Source organism: Cucurbita maxima, unplaced genomic scaffold, assembly GCF_002738345.1.
Source record: "Cucurbita maxima cultivar Rimu unplaced genomic scaffold, Cmax_1.0 Cma_Scf00029, whole genome shotgun sequence".
Lineage (NCBI taxonomy): Eukaryota > Viridiplantae > Streptophyta > Magnoliopsida > Cucurbitales > Cucurbitaceae > Cucurbita > Cucurbita maxima.
The window spans coordinates 2,062,532-2,080,990 of NW_019272045.1; the positions used below are offsets into that span (position 1 = coordinate 2,062,532).

General features: G+C 36.5%; 3 protein-coding genes across 3 annotated transcripts; 1 reads left to right on the top strand and 2 right to left on the bottom strand.

Moving 5' to 3' along the window:
- Positions 1-62: 62 nt before the first annotated feature.
- On the bottom strand, positions 63-4,111 carry LOC111465548 (F-box protein At5g03970-like). The gene is made up of 2 exons (XM_023109981.1): positions 3,672-4,111; positions 63-1,335 (listed from the first exon to the last, which is right to left on the bottom strand). Exons 1-2 carry the CDS (start codon positions 3,739-3,741, stop codon positions 95-97), a joined length of 1,311 nt encoding a protein of 436 aa, XP_022965749.1. The 5' UTR covers positions 3,742-4,111; the 3' UTR covers positions 63-94.
- A 3,068-nt stretch (positions 4,112-7,179) lies between these two features.
- LOC111465619 (AT-hook motif nuclear-localized protein 19-like) lies at positions 7,180-8,534 on the top strand. Its single transcript, XM_023110093.1, has 2 exons — positions 7,180-7,823; positions 7,915-8,534. The coding sequence occupies exons 1-2, from the start codon at positions 7,460-7,462 to the stop codon at positions 8,430-8,432; spliced, it is 882 nt and encodes a 293-aa protein (XP_022965861.1). The 5' UTR covers positions 7,180-7,459; the 3' UTR covers positions 8,433-8,534.
- Positions 8,535-13,361: 4,827 nt separating this feature from the next.
- LOC111465626 (probable prolyl 4-hydroxylase 3) lies at positions 13,362-17,196 on the bottom strand. Its single transcript, XM_023110104.1, has 8 exons — positions 16,741-17,196; positions 16,587-16,668; positions 16,392-16,489; positions 16,199-16,296; positions 14,893-15,022; positions 14,623-14,810; positions 14,433-14,507; positions 13,362-13,631 (listed from the first exon to the last, which is right to left on the bottom strand). The coding sequence occupies exons 1-7, from the start codon at positions 16,938-16,940 to the stop codon at positions 14,440-14,442; spliced, it is 864 nt and encodes a 287-aa protein (XP_022965872.1). The 5' UTR covers positions 16,941-17,196; the 3' UTR covers positions 13,362-13,631; positions 14,433-14,439.
- Between the last annotated feature and the right edge of the window lie 1,263 nt (positions 17,197-18,459).

Sequence of the window (18,459 nt, forward strand, 5' to 3'; positions counted from 1 at the left end):
ACTTTTAAAATCTTAAAAAACAAATTGCAATCAAGCACAATGATCATTAACAAAAGAAGAAATTGGCAACAGAACAGGCATCTCATGGTTGATATCAATTATTAAGAGTGTTTGAGGGGTCAGGGAAAGGGGAATAAGGCCATATCTTCTGAAAGTAAGGCACCACTTTACAAGAATCCCATGGGATAGAAACACCATCACAGTGGTAAGGAATCACAGCCAGTGTTTTGCTTCTGATATTACAAAGGTAGATGTTCGATCCCAATCTAATGAAAACAGATTCCGAGTTTCGATAAATGAACGATAATACTTGAGGTTCTTTAGTACGAATACCTGAATTCGGGTTCTGTTTCGACATCTCTTTGCTGCTCAGTCTGTGTCGTAACGTCCACCGGTACTCGTATCGATCGGTAACCATAGCTTGCTCCATGAGCAGAATCCATATCTCCAACCCCATCTTTCCACTTTGACCATACTGCAAAAGCCCATCAGATGACTCTCCTAAAATGGAGTCCTCATAGTCGTAAGTCAGCTGACCAACCGGTAGCTTGATCGAGTTTATGCTCCTTTCTCCGAATCCTGGATCATAAATGGCTAAGCTTCGATATGTTCCGAACCAGTATATAACTCGGTCGATCACAGTACCCACCGTCCATGGGCTCAAAGAAAAATCTGAAGAACAAACAAGAGTGGATTGCTTCCATGTCCAAGTCAGTGAGGAGAAAGTCTCTATTGAGATGGTGTTAATAACATCAACTTTGCATTCACAGCTCGCCCGAATGATTCTATATACCATATCTCTGTCAGCTTCACGATGGTTTTCAGTGATGAACGCGATACATAGACATTTATAATGCTTTCGGGGTTGAGGAAGAAGGCATCGATACTTCGTGACAGAATTCCAGACATAATAATTCTTAGGATGTCGGCCGCAGAGCACAAGGCCATCAGAGTAGTCAATAAAATAGCCAAGCTTCCTTAAGAATCCAGATGACATTAAATCATCACCTTCTTTACATGTTGAAAGTAGAGGTAGAGCAGGCTCATACCGCGGGCGCCTCAACCCGCCTTGTGGTCTGTCGATGTAAAGAAGATTGCATACAAAAAAGCCAAAAAGACGACTGTGTGTGCCCCATTGCATCTCGTAACAACGGCGGAAAGGTAAATCACAGATCAGGTATAGCCATTTTTTCGACACGAGTATAAATTTGAAAACATGTTTCTCCGGTAAACGAAGGAGGATTTCGGTGAGGATGTCATCACATGCCAAAGCTGAATGAATACTATCACTAACCATTTTCCTCCCTCTAAATCTGGAGAAGCGTCCATTATAGCCTATACATATTCATTTGCTATCAAGTTAAGATGTACTGCATTTCACGTATGACAGCCACAGATATATGCAATGAATTCAGCTAGAATGTGAAAGTTCAGACAAATGGAAGATCAAAAGATTAAAAGGTTCATAAGGGAATGACCATGAGTACTAAATTGCACATGCCCAGCCCATCGCTAGTAGATATTGTTATCTTTGGGTTTTCCCTCAAAGTTTTAAAATATATATGTTAGGGAGAGGTTTCCACACCCTATAAGGAATGTTTCGTTCTCTTCTCCAACCGATGTGGGCTGTTACAAATGGTATTAGAGCCAGACTGTGTATGTTAGGGAGAGGTTTCCACACCCTATAAGGAATGTTTCGTTCTCCTCTCCAACCGATGTGGGCTGTTACAAATGGTATTAGAGCCAGATACTGGGCAATATGCCAGCAAGAACGTTGGGTCACCAAAGGAGGTGGATTGTGAGATCCTACATCGGTCAGAGAGGAGAACGAAACATTCTTTATAAGAGTGTGAAAACCTCTCCCTAACATACTCGTTTTAAAACCTTGAGGGGAAGCCCCGAAGGGAATGCCCAAAGAAAACAATATCCGCTAGCGATGGGCTTTGTTGTCCAAGTATGAAAATTGATCAAGGAAGCCTCAATCAAGCTAGCAATTGATGATGGCAGTCTCATATATGAGCTCAAGTTGTTATAACAGATGAACAACAAAAAGCTACTTAATGAAACTTGAGGAATGCAAATCAATCACAAACAGAACAATAAAAATCTGACATTAACGATATTCTTAACGACGATGCTTACGGGAGTATGCTTCCTGATCATCATAAAAGAACTGTCATAACTTGTTTAACTATTAATGCAACGTTTTAGTATCGAGCATCGAATAACAGAGAGTTAAATATAGAGTTACAAGAGACAGATTAAACATTAGAACCCCTTAGGAATCATCACAATGGCATTCCATGATTATGTTTGCATCATGAATCAAAACATTTAGTATCATGAGCTTTTATTGCATCTTTAGTCATCCAAAATTTATAAGAATCATAAACCATAAGAACAAGCAAATTGTTACCAACAAATGTGAAGGATGACACTGAACCGAGCCACATGATTCAACCAAAAGGATGAACTACAAATTTGATCCCTTCAAAGGAGTTAGTTTCCACTTGAACAAAGATCCTGATTCCTAATGGAAGTCAAGGCAGCTTCATGAAAGTTCTCTCATCATTTCTAAAGTATTCCTACTTCATTGTCGAGTTAATCAACTCGACATTTCTAACTCTCATCAAAGCGAACGGTTAAAGGGTAAGTAGAAAACTTCATCCAAGCATTATAAATGGTTATCAAAGAGAAGGGTCCAACATTTAAGGTTCAAGCCTTTGAGATCCCACGTCAGTTGGAGAGGGAAACAAATCATTCCTTATAAGGGTATGAAAATCTCTCTCTAGTTGACGTGTTTTGAAACCGTGAGACTAAAAGTGATACGTAATGAGTTAAAGCGGACAATATTTGCTAGTGGCTTTGGACTATTACAAAGCCCCAAATTGAAAACGTAATCACTACGAAATCTCCTCCCTCTCTGTAGGGCGCTTTGAGGCAAGCAAAGCTTCCCAGAGATTAGTGGAATAGGCCATGAGCATAACATTGAGGATCGTTGGGAGAGGAGTCTCATATTAGCTAATTAAGGGGTTGATCATGAGCTATACATCTCCATTGGTACGAGGCCTTTTGAGAAAACCATATACAAAGCCACGACAGCTTATGCTCAAAGTGGACAATATCATACCATTGTGGAGAGTCATGGTTCCTAACACGTAATACAAGAACTAAGGTCCCAACACCTTAGCTATTCAAAAAAAATACCAAAAGCAAAACTAATAGTACAAATTCACATAGGATGCAATCTTTTGAACTAATTTGGTGTCAATTCCACGTTGAGTATCCAGTTCAATACGTCTGCTGAACACCAAAATGAACAAATCTAACGAAGATGACATAATATTGTCCAGCCAAGAACAGAGCACACCAACATTAAACGCCTCGAAATCGTGCAAAAACATGTGTGTATATCATCACAGACCCATAACACCTCAAACCTGAGAATCACATTACACGCGGAAGAAACACGATAAAAAAACAGATAATCTCATGAAAATCAAACATCAACGAGAAACCCAAAGATGAACACGAATGACTGTTGGAATGCAAAGATGAACACGAGAATCGAAACCCATCTGCATTTGACAAGAATCAACCCAAAAAAAAAGAGGGAATAGAGAACAAAATGGATTTCAAAAATTATTGATAGCGATTATGAAAGCGATCACCTCTGCCTGATGGGCGATTGCTTGCAGAAGTAGAAGCCGGCGCAATGGGAGAATTTTTTGCGTTAGCCATGTTTACATTGCAAGGAAATACGTAAATTTGTTAAGTGAAAATAAATAAGAAATTTATGGATCAAAATGTAATTAGCTCGAAATTTATGGTTAATTTTGAAAAATATTTGTGATATTACAATACTATTATTATGCTCAACCCATTTTTCTTTATGTTCTTAAGGCGCCGCCATTTAGTTCTTCATCTTCCCATCTTTTATTCACAAATTCAATACCCACTTCATAAAAATGAAAGATTATGCGTTTTGTTAAGGTGGCGGTAGCGGCAGCGGCGGCGGCGGCAGTAGCAGCTAGCAGCGAGGTGGTAGCAAATAAAGATGTCCACGGGCTAGCTTCCTCATGAACCTTCTCATTTATTTATTTATTTTTGTCGGGATGGGGCCGAGATTCTCAGCCGAACTCGAAATAATCATTTTAAAAAACTTTTTAAGGTATAGTTTTTATTTTTCCATATAAACTATTAATTGATTTACTCGTGATTAGAAAACTATTAATTATGAAAGAGCTCAAGAGCACCGTTAGCAAATATTATTCTTTTTATGCTTTTGCTTTCGAGCGTTTTCTCAATGTTTTAAAAACATGTCTATTACGGAGAGGTGTCACGTCCTCTCAATGTTTTAAAACATGTCTGTTACTAAGAGGTGTCGCGTCCTCTCAATGTTTTAAAACATGTTTGTTACGGAGAGGTTCTACGCTCTTTGTTCCCCTCTCTAATCAATGTGTGATCTCACCCACTCGTTCCCTATCTGAAGTTGTTGAGGAAGATCCAATGCAGACGGGGATCCGTAAAAGTATCCACCTTCATAATATATTTTGCATATTTTAACTTATAGGGTAAGGATAGATAAAAACAGTGTCTCACCTTCTTTCGAGTTCTTAGATTATTAGAGACTAAAATATACGTACAAATTCATCTAAAAATGCTTGCTATAAAAATTTTATCTCAACACCGATGTCTCGTCTTCTTTTTCGTACTAAACGAATCAGTGTCTCGTTGTCTTAACCTAATCCAATGACTACTATTATATACAAAATTCCATCTGGAAAGACGATTATCAGTTCAACGATGTAAGATGTCCATCCCAGCGGATATGACAAAACTTTTTCTTCGTGCAATAATAGTAACTTTCTCCTACTACCAACTTCAACATGTCGATATATCCAAATACTCGGAACCCATTTGAACACAAACTAATTGACAGTTTTGTCCAAAAATCTTTGTTTCATTCTAGGAACTGAATTACAATCAAGATTTTGAGACAACTATGAATATATCAGTAAGACACTAATTATTCAATCACAAGTCGTTCTAGACAATAGACAGACATGAATATTCATTATCATGAATATATTTGTATGCTCGTTTTTCAATGTCACGAAATCTCGTGGATGTAATAGTAACTGTTTGACTACCAATCAGAATTTTTTTACCAAGGTTTGGTTTAATGTAATTTAATTATTATCTCTAACTTTATATAGTTTAAATTACGATAAAATATAAGGGTATTTTAGTCCATTTATTAAATGGTTCGTTTCTCTTGTTTGGTCATATAAGCAATACTTATATTCCAAAGGAATATTCTTTTTTAACCTAAGGTTTATCGGTTAAAAATGTTTGAATATATACGATTTATGTGACATAATTTAAGAGGTACCTACGTATATGAAAATTAAAGAAGATGATTATTAATAATATTAATGACTATGTTAAGCCTTTTATTAACATATATATATTATAATGATAACAAAATAATTGAATTTGGGAAATATAATAATAATAATAATAATAATAATAATAATAATAATAATAATAATAATATATAATATTTTATGGATAGGGTTAGAAGGTTGTCCTTTTGTGAGTATGTGTGGGAGTGGGGCCGGTAGACAAGGACGTGCATCCCACCATCATAAGCGCATGCCACCCCACTCACACAAACCCTAGAATTCTTAATCACCATCCCCACACCCCCTATCCTCGGGCGGAAATGAGATCAAGAATATAATCTTCGTCCCTAACTCATATTTAGATAACGAAGAAATGAATATAATCTCTATCTCCGACCTCGTTTAGGTAACCGAGAGAAATTTCTCTCCACTTCCTCCATATTTGAATAAGGATTTTTCGTCTACAACAGCCCGAGGATAAGGAATGTAATTTCCATTCTCAAGCCCCATTTAGGTAACGGAGAGATGAATATAATCTTCATCTCCAGACCCATTTAGGTAACGAAAAGCTGAATATAACTTCATTTCGGCCCCATAAGTAACAGTGAGGAATCTCTCTTTTACTCCTTCCATATTTAAAGAAGGATTTCTCATCTGTAAAAAGCCCGAGCTCATTGCATGCGTCTATTAGGAGAGGTTTCCCCACTCTTATAAGGAATGTCTTGTTCCCCTCCCAACTGATGGGGATCTCACAATCCACTCCTCGGGGTCTAGCATCCTCACTGACACATTTTCAGTGTTTGGCTCTTATACCATTTATAACAACCTAAGCCCACCGCTAATCAATATTATCTGTTTTGATCCCACACATGAAATCAAAGTAACTTTGGAGTTTTTGATTCATACATAAACAATTTACCTATAAACAAGAGAGAGTGGTAGCTAAGACTTTGTCGCACACCCATACAACCTTCATCCAACCACTCCCCCTTCAAATTACCCCAATCACACTCAACCTTAATGATTTATGGTGTAACGGGTTTGGTATAGATTCATAGCTCGCTCTGAGTCTTTAATTAAAACGGGGACAAATTGACCCCTTTGCAAGAGGAAGGTTAACCCAATTGTGGAATGGGGATTGACTTGCTTGGACAACTAAAATAGGAATGCAACTTATGATATCTCCTAGCTAGCTTACCATCACGTCATAGAACGACCCGACCTGAAGTGGATTCGAGGAGAAGAAAAGGGCAGGAATAAGCAAGTGTTCCAAGAGACACCCTAAAAAAGAGTTCAATCTAAAAAGAAAAGAGAACTCTCAACTTTTGACTTTGCTTCATTCAAAAGACGAACACGACTCTCCACAATGGTATGATATTATCCACTTTGAGCATAAACTCTCATGGTTTTGCTTTGGGCTTCCCCAAAAGACCTCATACCAATGGAGATAGTATTATCCAACATCTCCCCTCGAACAAAGTACGTCTTTCCTTAATCAAGGCTCGACTTCTTTTTCTTTTGGAGTCCTTTGTTTGACATTTGAGGATTCTATTGATATGACTAAGTTTAGGGCATGACTCTAATACCATGTTAGACGAACACGACTCTCCACAATGATATGATATTGTCCACTTTGAGCATAAACTCTCATGGCTTTGTTTTGGGATTGAAAAGATCCTCCCGAGTTTCTCTTTCATTTTCGAGTTCCATATCTACAGAAAAATACAATACCTTTGAACTAAAATAATATTTTTTCACTTTCTCTCTCTTTCTCTCTCTCCTCACATACTTTCTTGTCCATCTTAACTCTCTAGGCATCTCTTTTCCTTGTCTTCTCCTTCCTCTTATCATCACTTCATCCTCTCTAGTACTTTCCCCTTTGCCTTAATCTTCCTTTAAACCTCCTAATTCCAATTAATTTAATCCTTTTTCCTCTAATTATCATATTAATTTCTCCATCTTTCCCCTTTTTTTTAAATTCTTCACAATAAAAACCCTGAAATTCTTCAAGATCTGAACCAAAGATTTGATTTTTAAAGCACCCTTTGAAGATGGCTAACCGGTGGTGGACCTCCGCCCAGATGGGTCTTTCCGGAGTTGATCATACATCCACAACCTCCTCTGCCTTGAGAAAACCAGATCTCGGAATCTCCATGAACAACAACGGCGGTGGTGGTGGTGGCGATGACGATGACGATAGAGACAACGGTGGCAGTGATGAGCCTAAGGAAGGAGCTGTCGACGTTCCCTCTCGCCGCCCCCGCGGCCGTCCACCCGGGTCCAAGAATAAGCCTAAGCCACCTATCTTTGTTACTAGAGATAGCCCTAATGCCCTAAAAAGCCATGTCGTGGAGATTTCTAATGGTGCTGATATCGTTGAGTGTGTCGCTCAATTCTCCCGTCGGCGTCAGAAAGGTGAAATTTAAATTGATCTAACAAATTTATAAGTACGAGATTTTCAGAAATTATGCTTAAGGTGGACAGAATCGTATTATTGTGGATTCAGGTGTGTCTGTGCTTAGTGGTAGTGGGACGGTAACGAACGTGACCCTCCGGCAACCGTCGGCCCCTGGTGCAGTCTTGACACTCCATGGTCGATTCGAGATCCTTTCATTGACCGGAACTTTCCTCCCTGGACCAGCTCCGCCCGGCTCGGCGGGCCTAACGATCTACTTAGCTGGTGGTCAAGGGCAAGTGGTGGGTGGTAGTGTCGTCGGGCCACTCACCGCTGCCGGGCCGGTGATGGTGATAGCTGCGACATTTTCCAATGCAACATACGAGCGATTACCGTTGGAAGAGGAGGAGGACGGCGGAGGAGGAGGAGGAGGAGGACAAGGGCTGGCATCGACCGGAGGTGGTGGTGGAGGGGATAGTTCACCACAAGGCATTGGTAGCGGAGTGGGAGATCCATCAGCTATGCCGCCGTTGTACAATTTACCGCCGAACTTGCTGCCGAATGGTGGCGGTGGGCAGATGAATCAGGAGGCTTATTCTTGGGCTCACGGCTGCCGGCCGCCGTTCTAAGGCGTTGGATAAAGGTTAGGAAGTGTTTAAGATTTATGCAAATATATAAAGTGTGTGAAAAATACTTGAATTATTCTATGCAAATATAAGGAGTTATCTTTATATTTAATTTCTTCAAGAAAATTCATCATCTTTCAACTATATAATATACATTAAATTGATGACATAAAATAAAAACTCTGGCCCATTACCTAAAAATATATATATATATATATTGAAACTCGAGCTTAATCAAAACATTTTCTTTTATTATATGAAAACGAAGATTAGAGCACCGACATAGTTCAAGTTATCAGTATTAACATCTTTTTCTCATTCAGCGAAAACTCAAGAAAACCAGAGCATTGAGCATAACTTCAGATATCAGTGACGTCTCTATGAATTGCAAATTTCGATTCTCTGTTATGAACCATAGGTCAAGTAAGAATGAAAATCGGAGTTGATTAGATTCCCGTTGAATTAGTGAGAAATTAGGGTTTGAGCTTAGGGCTAGCAGCCAAGAGGTTGTTTTTTTTTTTTTTTTAATATTAAGATGTTTTTTTTGGGATTTTTTAAAACTATTTTTTTTTTGGGTTTTCTTATTTTGCTTTTATTTTTATGTATTGATTAAAAATATAATAAATATAATAAATATAAATATTTCTTTTTTTACAATAAAACATATATTTTTTTTTTATTTCTATAAAATAAAGAATTATTTAAAAATAACTATCAATGAGAAGCAACCTCTAATATTAAATAATAACTCTTTAGATTTGATTAAACTTTTTTTATTTTTAATTAAATATTTTAATAATTTAAAGTTATATATTATTAATTAATATTATATAATATTAAACCAACAAGAAAAGGTAGAAAATGGGTGAAACTCCCAACGTTATGTTTTGTTCTTTTATATATAATTTAAACAAAATCTTTATATATTTATATATTAATAAAAATAAAAAAATAAAGTCAATTATAATTTTTGTCGTTTACCAATTAATGCAACCAATAATTCTACCATTAATTTTCTTAACATGTGATAAATAAGTAAAATTTAATTTCATTATATGAATTAAAAATTATTTACAAAATAAGAAAAATTACAATTTTTTTTAATGAAATATAAGGTCAAAAAGAAAAATTAGATATACGGGTCATGAGTTAATAAACAAATAATAATAATAATTAAAGAGAAAAAAAAATTAAAAAATTAATATTTATATTTTTGTTTGGACTTTAAGAAAAGTGAGGCCACATATATAATATAATTTAATTGAGTGGGGGAGAGGTAGTAATTAATTAATTAATTTATTTATTTATTTTATAGAGATGCAATTTTCCATAGTGAAATTTGAGTAAGTGAATAGAAAATTTCAAAAATAATAATAATATTATTATTATTATTAAAATTAATATTTATATATAAACTTTAATTTTGAAAAATAAGTTAATGATGTCTGAACAAATCCTCATCTTCTCAAACACAAAAAAGGTATATTGTGATGTCCGAGTTGGGAGGAAAACAAACCACTATTTATGAGTATGTGGAAACCTTCCCCTAGTAGACGTGTTTTAAAGCCTTGAGATGAATCTCGAAAGGGAAAACCTAAAGAGTATACTATCGGCTAGCGGTGGATCTAGGTCCTTACAAATAGTATCAGAGCCAGACACTGGACGATGTGTCAACCTTCTCGTTGTTTCTCGAAGGGAGGTAAACACGAGGCGGTGTGCTAGTAAGGACGTTGGGCCCCGAAGGGGGTGAATTTTAAAGCCTTGAGGAGAATAAATGGTGTGGAAACCTTCCCCAGTAGACCGCTTTCAAAGCCTTGAGGGGAATCCCTCCGAAAGGGAAAGTCCAAGTAGAACAATATCTGCTAGTGGTAGATCTAGGCAGTTACACATATATATTATTGAACAAGACCCTAAAACGAATAATTCGATCACTATAGTTTCTAAGCTAAGCTAAATTTAATGAAAAGAATATAAAAACATTAGGTTATATTAATTAAATTAAACAAGTTAATACGAATGTAACGTTATGTAAAAAGAATCTTAGGGTTCTTGAGGCAACAAGAGAGGACCCTCTTCACATGGAATCACATGTCATTGCCTAAGGAAAAAAAAAAAAAAAAACCCTAAAAAAATAATTTTTAATTACTTGCAATACCCTAAGGGTCCCACCAAAAATTAAATCAATTTGATTAAAATAATCTTGGAATTAAATAATTATAATAAATGGGAAATATTATTAATTAAATTAATAATTTTTAAAAAAGGAACCATTAAGGAAATATGGACACTCGATAAAGTCAAGTTTGATTAAATTTTGTATTGTTAATGGGGAATCACTTTTCTTATGTTATTAATTAATTAATATTCTTTATAGCTTTTTCAAGAATTATTTAATTTACGACGGAGATTACAACCAAATGGAAGTAATTTTACTAATACAATGACTAAGAAATGGTTAAAATAAATGAAAGTTACTATCTATACCAATAAGGTGTACTTACTTTTTTGGTAACTCTGACTCTGTTGCATGCTGAAAGTAATTTTGTGAATAAAGACATAGCATACTGAAATGACTCACGTTGATTCGTGGAAATAATTTTTATTCTTAATAAATAAATATTAGGTAATGTGATCATGGGATATAGGAGAATGTCGGTGTTAGATGGTTAGGGAATGGTCATGGGTTTATAATCTAAGAATATACTCTTCATTCGTACGAGACCTTTTGGGAAGCCCAAAGCAAACCCATGAGAGCTTATGCTTAAAATTGACAATATCATATCATTGTGGAGAGTCGTGTTCCTGTAACAGTCAGGACTATCAGGTATCTAATCAAGATTTTGAATCATCGGTATGAATTTTTACGGATTGAATGTTGAAATTGATTTATAAAATAAAGTCAAAATAATTATAAATCACTAACTCATTTAAAAAACAAATTTTAAAACTACTTTTTTTTCTTCATATTTTAGTAATGGGTTTGGAAATATTTGTAATAAGTAGAAAATAATTAATTTATTATTAAAAATTGATTAAATTAAAACTTTAATTATAATGATTATTATAGTAAAAGAATATAATATTATTAGTTGACATTTTTTTTAATAATTATAATAATAAGGAAAAAAAAAACACGTTGGTTAAAATAAAATAATAACCTAATAATTTTTTTAATGTGCAATAATTTTACCAAATAAAATAATATTAAATAATTAAAAGTTATTATTAAAACAATTAAAAATTAGTTAAAATTAGTCACTTTTTTTTATAGAAATTTTAAAAATTTATTTATAAGAATTATTATTACTATTTAATTAATTTTATAAAAAAAAATTGATGGCTCTAGCTCTACCTAAAAAGGAGGTAATCCAGACACACCTTCTAGTACGACTACCTTATTACAACTTCATTCCAATCACTAGCACGGCCTTCGACATCCTCCTCCTTGTAGTTAAGATAACGACTTCAAGCATGGGCAGCTCCCATAGTGTGATGGGCGGTGTGTACAAGGCTTGGGAACGAATTCACCGTCGTATAGCTGACCGGCGAGTACTAACAATTCCAGCTTCACGCAGGCGAGTTGCAACCTACAATCCGAACTGAGGACAGATTTTTGGAGTTAGCTCACCCTCGCGGGATCACGACCCTTTGTCCTGGACAATGAAGCACGTGTGTCGCCTAGGGCATAAGGGGCATGATGACTTGACGTCATCCTCACTTTCCTTCGGCTTATTACCAACAGTCGGCTCAGGGTTCCAACTAAACATGAGGGTTGCGCTCGTTGTGGGACTTAACCCAACACCTTATAACACGAGCTAACGACAACCATGCACCGTCCGTGTCCGCGTTCCCGAAGACACCCATCTTTCAAGAGGATTCGCGGCATGTCAAGCCCTGGTAAGGTCCTTCGCTTTACATCGAATTAGATCTAAAAAAAATGTTTTAACCCGATATGATAATTTTATATATATATATATATATATTAATAATAATAATTATTATTATTATTAAAAGCATAGGACAAAGAATATGCCCTATAATTGGGGTTTTATGTGGCGAAAAGATTTAAAAATAAAATAAAATAAAATAAAGTTATTCCTTTCTTTCTCCATTAATTATTAATGTTTTATTAATGTTTTATTATTGTCTAAAGAATTTCCTTTTTAGCATTAGGAAAGGAAAAGGTGAGGTCTTAACCTAAATCAACCCTAAACCAAATATTATAATCCACATTACACCTTTATTCACTAACCTTTCCACTCAACCATTCATGTTCTAAAATCTAATAATTTTTAGGTTTTAATTCTAGTTTTCGATGTGTTACAATGGTAGGCCCGGTTCTGTATCGCATATCTATTTTTCGAAATTCATAGCTATTTATTAGTATTTAAACGGGAACAAGTAAAGAACAACCAGTATAGGAGCCCAGCTTACTTCCACCACGGGTGGCAGGTAGAGGGTTTGAAGGTGTAATAACCAAAGTACATTACTAGTAGATATTGTCTACCTTTGACCCGTTACATCTCAAAGAGAGTCTCATAGTTTTAATACTCCTATGAGAAATGCTTCGTTTCCTTTGAATCTCACAATATACCCCCCTTGGAAGTGTCAGCTGTTAGTAGATATTGTCTGCTTTAACCCGTTACACATCGTTATCAATTTCATAATTTTAATACATGTCTATCAAGGAGAGGTTTCTACACCCATATAAAGAATGTTTCGTTCCTCTTTCCAACCAATGTGGGATCTCACACAAGGATACGTAGCTGAAGCAAGTAAAAAATCCTCTTTTTAATTCATCGTAAATCAAGATAAACTGAACACTATGATGAGAATCATCTTGAACTGTATAGTCCACACCCAACCAAGAACCACTTGAAAGTTTGAAACCAAGTTCAAACTATTAGACGTAAAAGACAATTGATAGTTTCCGAAACATTTTTGGCTCAAAACGTCAAACAAATGTATTAGAAACGTTGTGCTCAAATTGGCAACCGACCAAATCGAAACAAGGCTCGGAACAAGAAGTACACTAAAACTCAACTTTTCTGTTTGCGTATGGTATAAGTAACTATACAACTAAATATGTAATTCCTAAAAAAAATGTAATTTTTAAGAAATAAACTAAGAACAAAAAATATTGAAACATAAGAATCAGTCTTCTTCTCTTCTCCTCTAACAAATGTATACCTTCATTCCACCCTGCAATTTGGAAATGGTCTCACTTAAAATCATGTCAAATTCTCAAATATATCATATATTGCTAATAAAACACGAGATTCGTAGCTATTTGGAGCTATTATTTCAAACCGTCTCTGAAAATTATGAGGCCCAAGTAAAGAGAGCACACGAATGACGAGACGAAATCATATCTGTATGAAAGTGATTGAGACAGACTGAAAAAGAATTGAAATTACTTTCTATCTATGTCAATGACTTAATCATAAAAACTTCAAAACTAAGTGTGCTTAGTTTAGAACAATTTTTCGTTGGATGATGACATCTTTAACAAGCATATGAGTGAAAACAAAATATGTTGAAACGACCCGTGTAGGTTTATGAGGATAGTTTTCACTCTTAGAAACGATAATAAGTAGGTAAAGTGATCATGTCACAAAGGACACAGGAAAATATCGAGGCCATTAGCTGAAAAAGAATTGAAGTTACTTCCTATGTCAATAACTCAATCGTAAAAACTCCAAAATTAAGCGTGCTTAGTTTAGAAAAATTCTACGTTGGATGATGACCCCATAGGATTTTTCCGAAGAAGTATACGAGTGAAAACAAAATATGTTGAAAGAACCCGTGTAGGTTTATGAGGATAGTCTTTCACTCTTAGAAACGATAACAAATAGGTAAAGTGATCACGTCACAAAGGACACAGGAAAATATTGAAGCCAGCAGATACCAAATCTTAGTCTGAGTCCTAAGTATATTTGTGTGTGCACGTGCGCACGAGTGAATAATCTATACACAACTATTAAAAAGATATACACCAGTTACCTTTGAATTAGTATTCATTAACACGCATCCACTTTGTACATGACCATTTGTTCCCTCTTATGACAGGGCAAGCACCTACATCACAAGAATGTCAAATTAATTCTACTTCACCATCATTAAAATGATCCCACAGCCCTGAGAAAAGACATATATATTGTTCATTAGAATTGGTGCAGGAGATATCACTAACCATGCAAACTTGTAGGATCTACGGTATTATCAGGCCTCATGCTCCAGAACAATAATGCATCACCCATCTTTGGTTTTACAGAGAGTCCACCTTTACCACATTCAGACAGTTCATTCCACCCAGGCAACGAGCTGAAGTTCCCTTCGGCTGCTGGGAACACTGTCTCGCCCCCTTCTTCAACGTCTGATCTGCGTTCGTATCGGTCATGAATTTAGAGAGAGAAGTAGAGAGGGGAAGATGAGTTTGAGAGATGTCTAAGTTGAATCTTACAGATACATGAGAAGGGTGGCCATTCTTTGGCCTCCTTGTTTGATGTTGAACTCATCAGCAAAGTAATCATGGTGAGCATCATACTTCTGCCCGACTTCATAGTGCAGAATTTGAAGTGCTTCTCCATGCTCTGTTTGGAATAGTGAATATCAACATTAATTCCAAAATGTATTGAGACCAAGAATGTGAATAGTGTTCACCAAAGCCCTGCTTGGTTTGGGCCAAAAACTAAAATGGAAAACAAATCCACATTCTCTGTGCTCCGTTGAATTCGTGAATATCGATAGTAATACCAAAATGACGATAGTAATACCAAAATGAACTAAGACCAAGAATGTTACTAACATCAACCAAGCATCAATGTGTGAATCCTACATCGGTTGGAGAGGGGAGCAAAACATTCTTTATAAGGGTGTGGAAACCTCCCCATATCAAATGCATTTTAAAAACCTCGAGGAAAAGTCTGAAAGGGAAACCCATAAAGAACAATATCTGCTAGCGGAGGGCTTGGAATGTTATAAATGGTATTAGAGCCAGACACAGGGCGATGTGCCAACAAGGATGCTGGACCCCGAAGGGGTGGACACCGGGCAGTGTGCCAATAAGGACGCTGACCTCAAAGGGGGTGGACACTGGACGGTGTGCCAGCGAGGACACTAGACCTCAAAGGGGTAGACACGAGATGGTGTGCCAGTGAAGACGCTAAGCCTCGAAGGAAGGTGCACACCACACAGTGTGCCAGCTAGGACGCTAAGCCTCGAAGGAAGGTGGAAACCACGCAATGTGCCAGCTAGGACGCTAAGCCTCAAAGGAAGGTGGACACTAGGCGGTATGCCAGCGAGGATGTTAGGCCCCGAAGGGGAGTATATTGAGAAATCCCACATCGGTCGGAGAGGAGAACGAAACATTTTTTATAAGGGTATAGAAACATTTCACCAACGGACTTGTTTTAAGAACTTTGATGGGAAGCCAAAAAGAAAAAGCCTAAAGAGGACAATATTTGTTAATGATTAGTTGGTTTGGGCTTTCGTTTATCACTAACCATGTTTTTGAACTATAATTGAACAGCTTGATGTTATTGAATACAGTGAAATAACTATCTACACAACTCAACTCAACTACACCCTTGTACAACGTATAGAACAAATCTTGTTTAAGTGTCCCACCTGACAAGACTAGACTAACACATAGAAGCAAAATTTCAAAAACAATGATTCAAACATGTTTTGAAGCCCTTATAGATAAGAATCATCACAAGAAGCATGAGAAATTGACCAAGGTAACATGCAAATTTGGATATCATTACCTACGGGAATGAATGTAAAATCTGCTATTCTTTTCTCTATGTTGCTGACTATTTTGTTCTGCCCTCTTCTCAGAAACATCCCTGAACTGGTGCGCACCCTGTGGACATGACATTGTAAGCCCCACCAACGTTAGCTCATTGTCAGGATTGACAAATTCTATTGATGACAAACATGAAAATGACACACACAGACCTGCTATCTATACTCTTCCCAGTTTTATTATCCACTACAGTTGATTTAGCCATGTACGGTTTTGCAAGACTAATCAAATACAAGCATTCTTCCTTGGACTGTCCAAAATCATTCATATCAGCAAGCATTTCAACCAAAAACATGACAAAAACCAAACAGAAAAGCCAAAAGAAATCCAAAATTCTGAGAACTTACCAAGAAATTGTGATAAACAAAAGCCCTAGGCTCCCATGAAATGAACTCAACCCATTGATCCCCTCTCTTCCCCAACCCATCACTGCAACAAAAAAAGAGGGTTGGGCTCCAAAATCAAAAATCAAAATCAAAATCAAAATCATTGCCAAAGTACCTATGGACGGCTCTATGCTGGACGGAAGCGAGACGGTGGAGTAGCTCGCTATGAGAACTTTCAGGAGGAGAGAAGAATCGGAAAGCGATGAACATGGAAACCCCAAGTGCCAAAAGGAAGACCATGATTATCTTGGAAAGCTTGAATGTGGACCATTTCCGGGCCTGAAACTTCATGTATTTCCCTTTCGACACCGCCATTAAAGAACGAAGAAGCTTCAGAAGAATCAAACCCCGATTCCGATAAGCTGCTACATCTGAAATTGAAGCAAAGATCAATATATAGAACTGGGGTTGGGGGAGACTTGGCCATAGAGGAAACTGGGGGAAAAAATTTGGTGGGTATTCCGGATTTGTGTGCGCCCACAGGGAGATGGAAGACTGAGGAACTGGATTTATGGGTTCGGACTTTTCTGGATTTTGGGAGATCTGCGTAAATGTTCCGAATGATATCACATCTTAATATGAACATATGATATATTTAATCGTTTATCGAATATAGATTTCAAATGTTCTTGATGTTCGAATTCTCAAGAACTTAAAAAATATGATAGAAAAATTAAATATGGTGGACTAATTTTGATTAGTATTTTATATTTATTGTCTACGTAGAAATTTTGTATTCTTACATTTAAATTTAGTATTTATTAGACCTCCCTCTTTTATGGATGATTTTTGAAATGTAACCAAGTTTAAATGAATTTTCTTGTTTATTATTTACCGTTCTAGATTAAGGAATGTTAAAGTTTCCTTATACAACTAATGTGAGATTTCATAATCAACTCTTTCCCCTGGTCAAATATCTTCAATGGCACATCGTTTAATGTCCAACTCTAATATCATTTATAATAGCCCAAAAGCTACCGCTAGTATATATTATTTGTTTTGGCTTGTTATGTATTGTCTATCGCCATCAATCTCACGATTTTAAACGTGTTTACTCACCCTTATGAGGAATGCCATGTTCCCTTCTCTAACAATGTGGGATCTCACCATCTACCTTCTTTGAAGCCTAATGTCCTCATTGGCACACCGTCCAGTGTCTGGTTCTGATACCATTTGTAATAGCCCAAAAGCCACCACTAGTATATATTATCCATTTTGGCATGTTACATTTCGCCATCAGCCTCACGATTTTAAAACACGTTTACTAAGAAGAGGTTTCCACACTCTTATAAGAAATGTTTTATTCCCCTCTCTAACCAATATGAGATCTCACAATCTACCTCCTTGAGGGCCCAACGTCCTCATTGGCACACCGCCCGGTGTTTGGCTCTAATACCATTTGTAATAGCTCAAGGTCACTGCTAATAGATATTGTTCAGTTTGGTCAGCTTCACTGTTTTAAGACACGTCTGTTAGCAAGAGGTTTTCACACCCTTCCACACTATTATAAGGTATGCTCTATTCCCCTATCCAACCAATGTTGGACCTCACAATTCACCTCCCTTGGACGTTCAACGTCCTTGTTTGCATACTGCTCGGTGTTTGGCTCTGATACTATTTGTAATAGCCTAAGGCTACCGCTAGCAAATATTGTCAGCTTTGGTTAGATTCACTGTTTTAAAACACGTTTACTATGAATGAGATTCTCACACCTTTGTAGTCACCTCTTGTCTCGTATGTTAACTCTCATTCAGAACGCAATCTCTGTTATTGAGAGAATGATGGTCTATTCTTCTTGCACAAAGAAGTTGCCAACCTCATAAAAACACGAGTT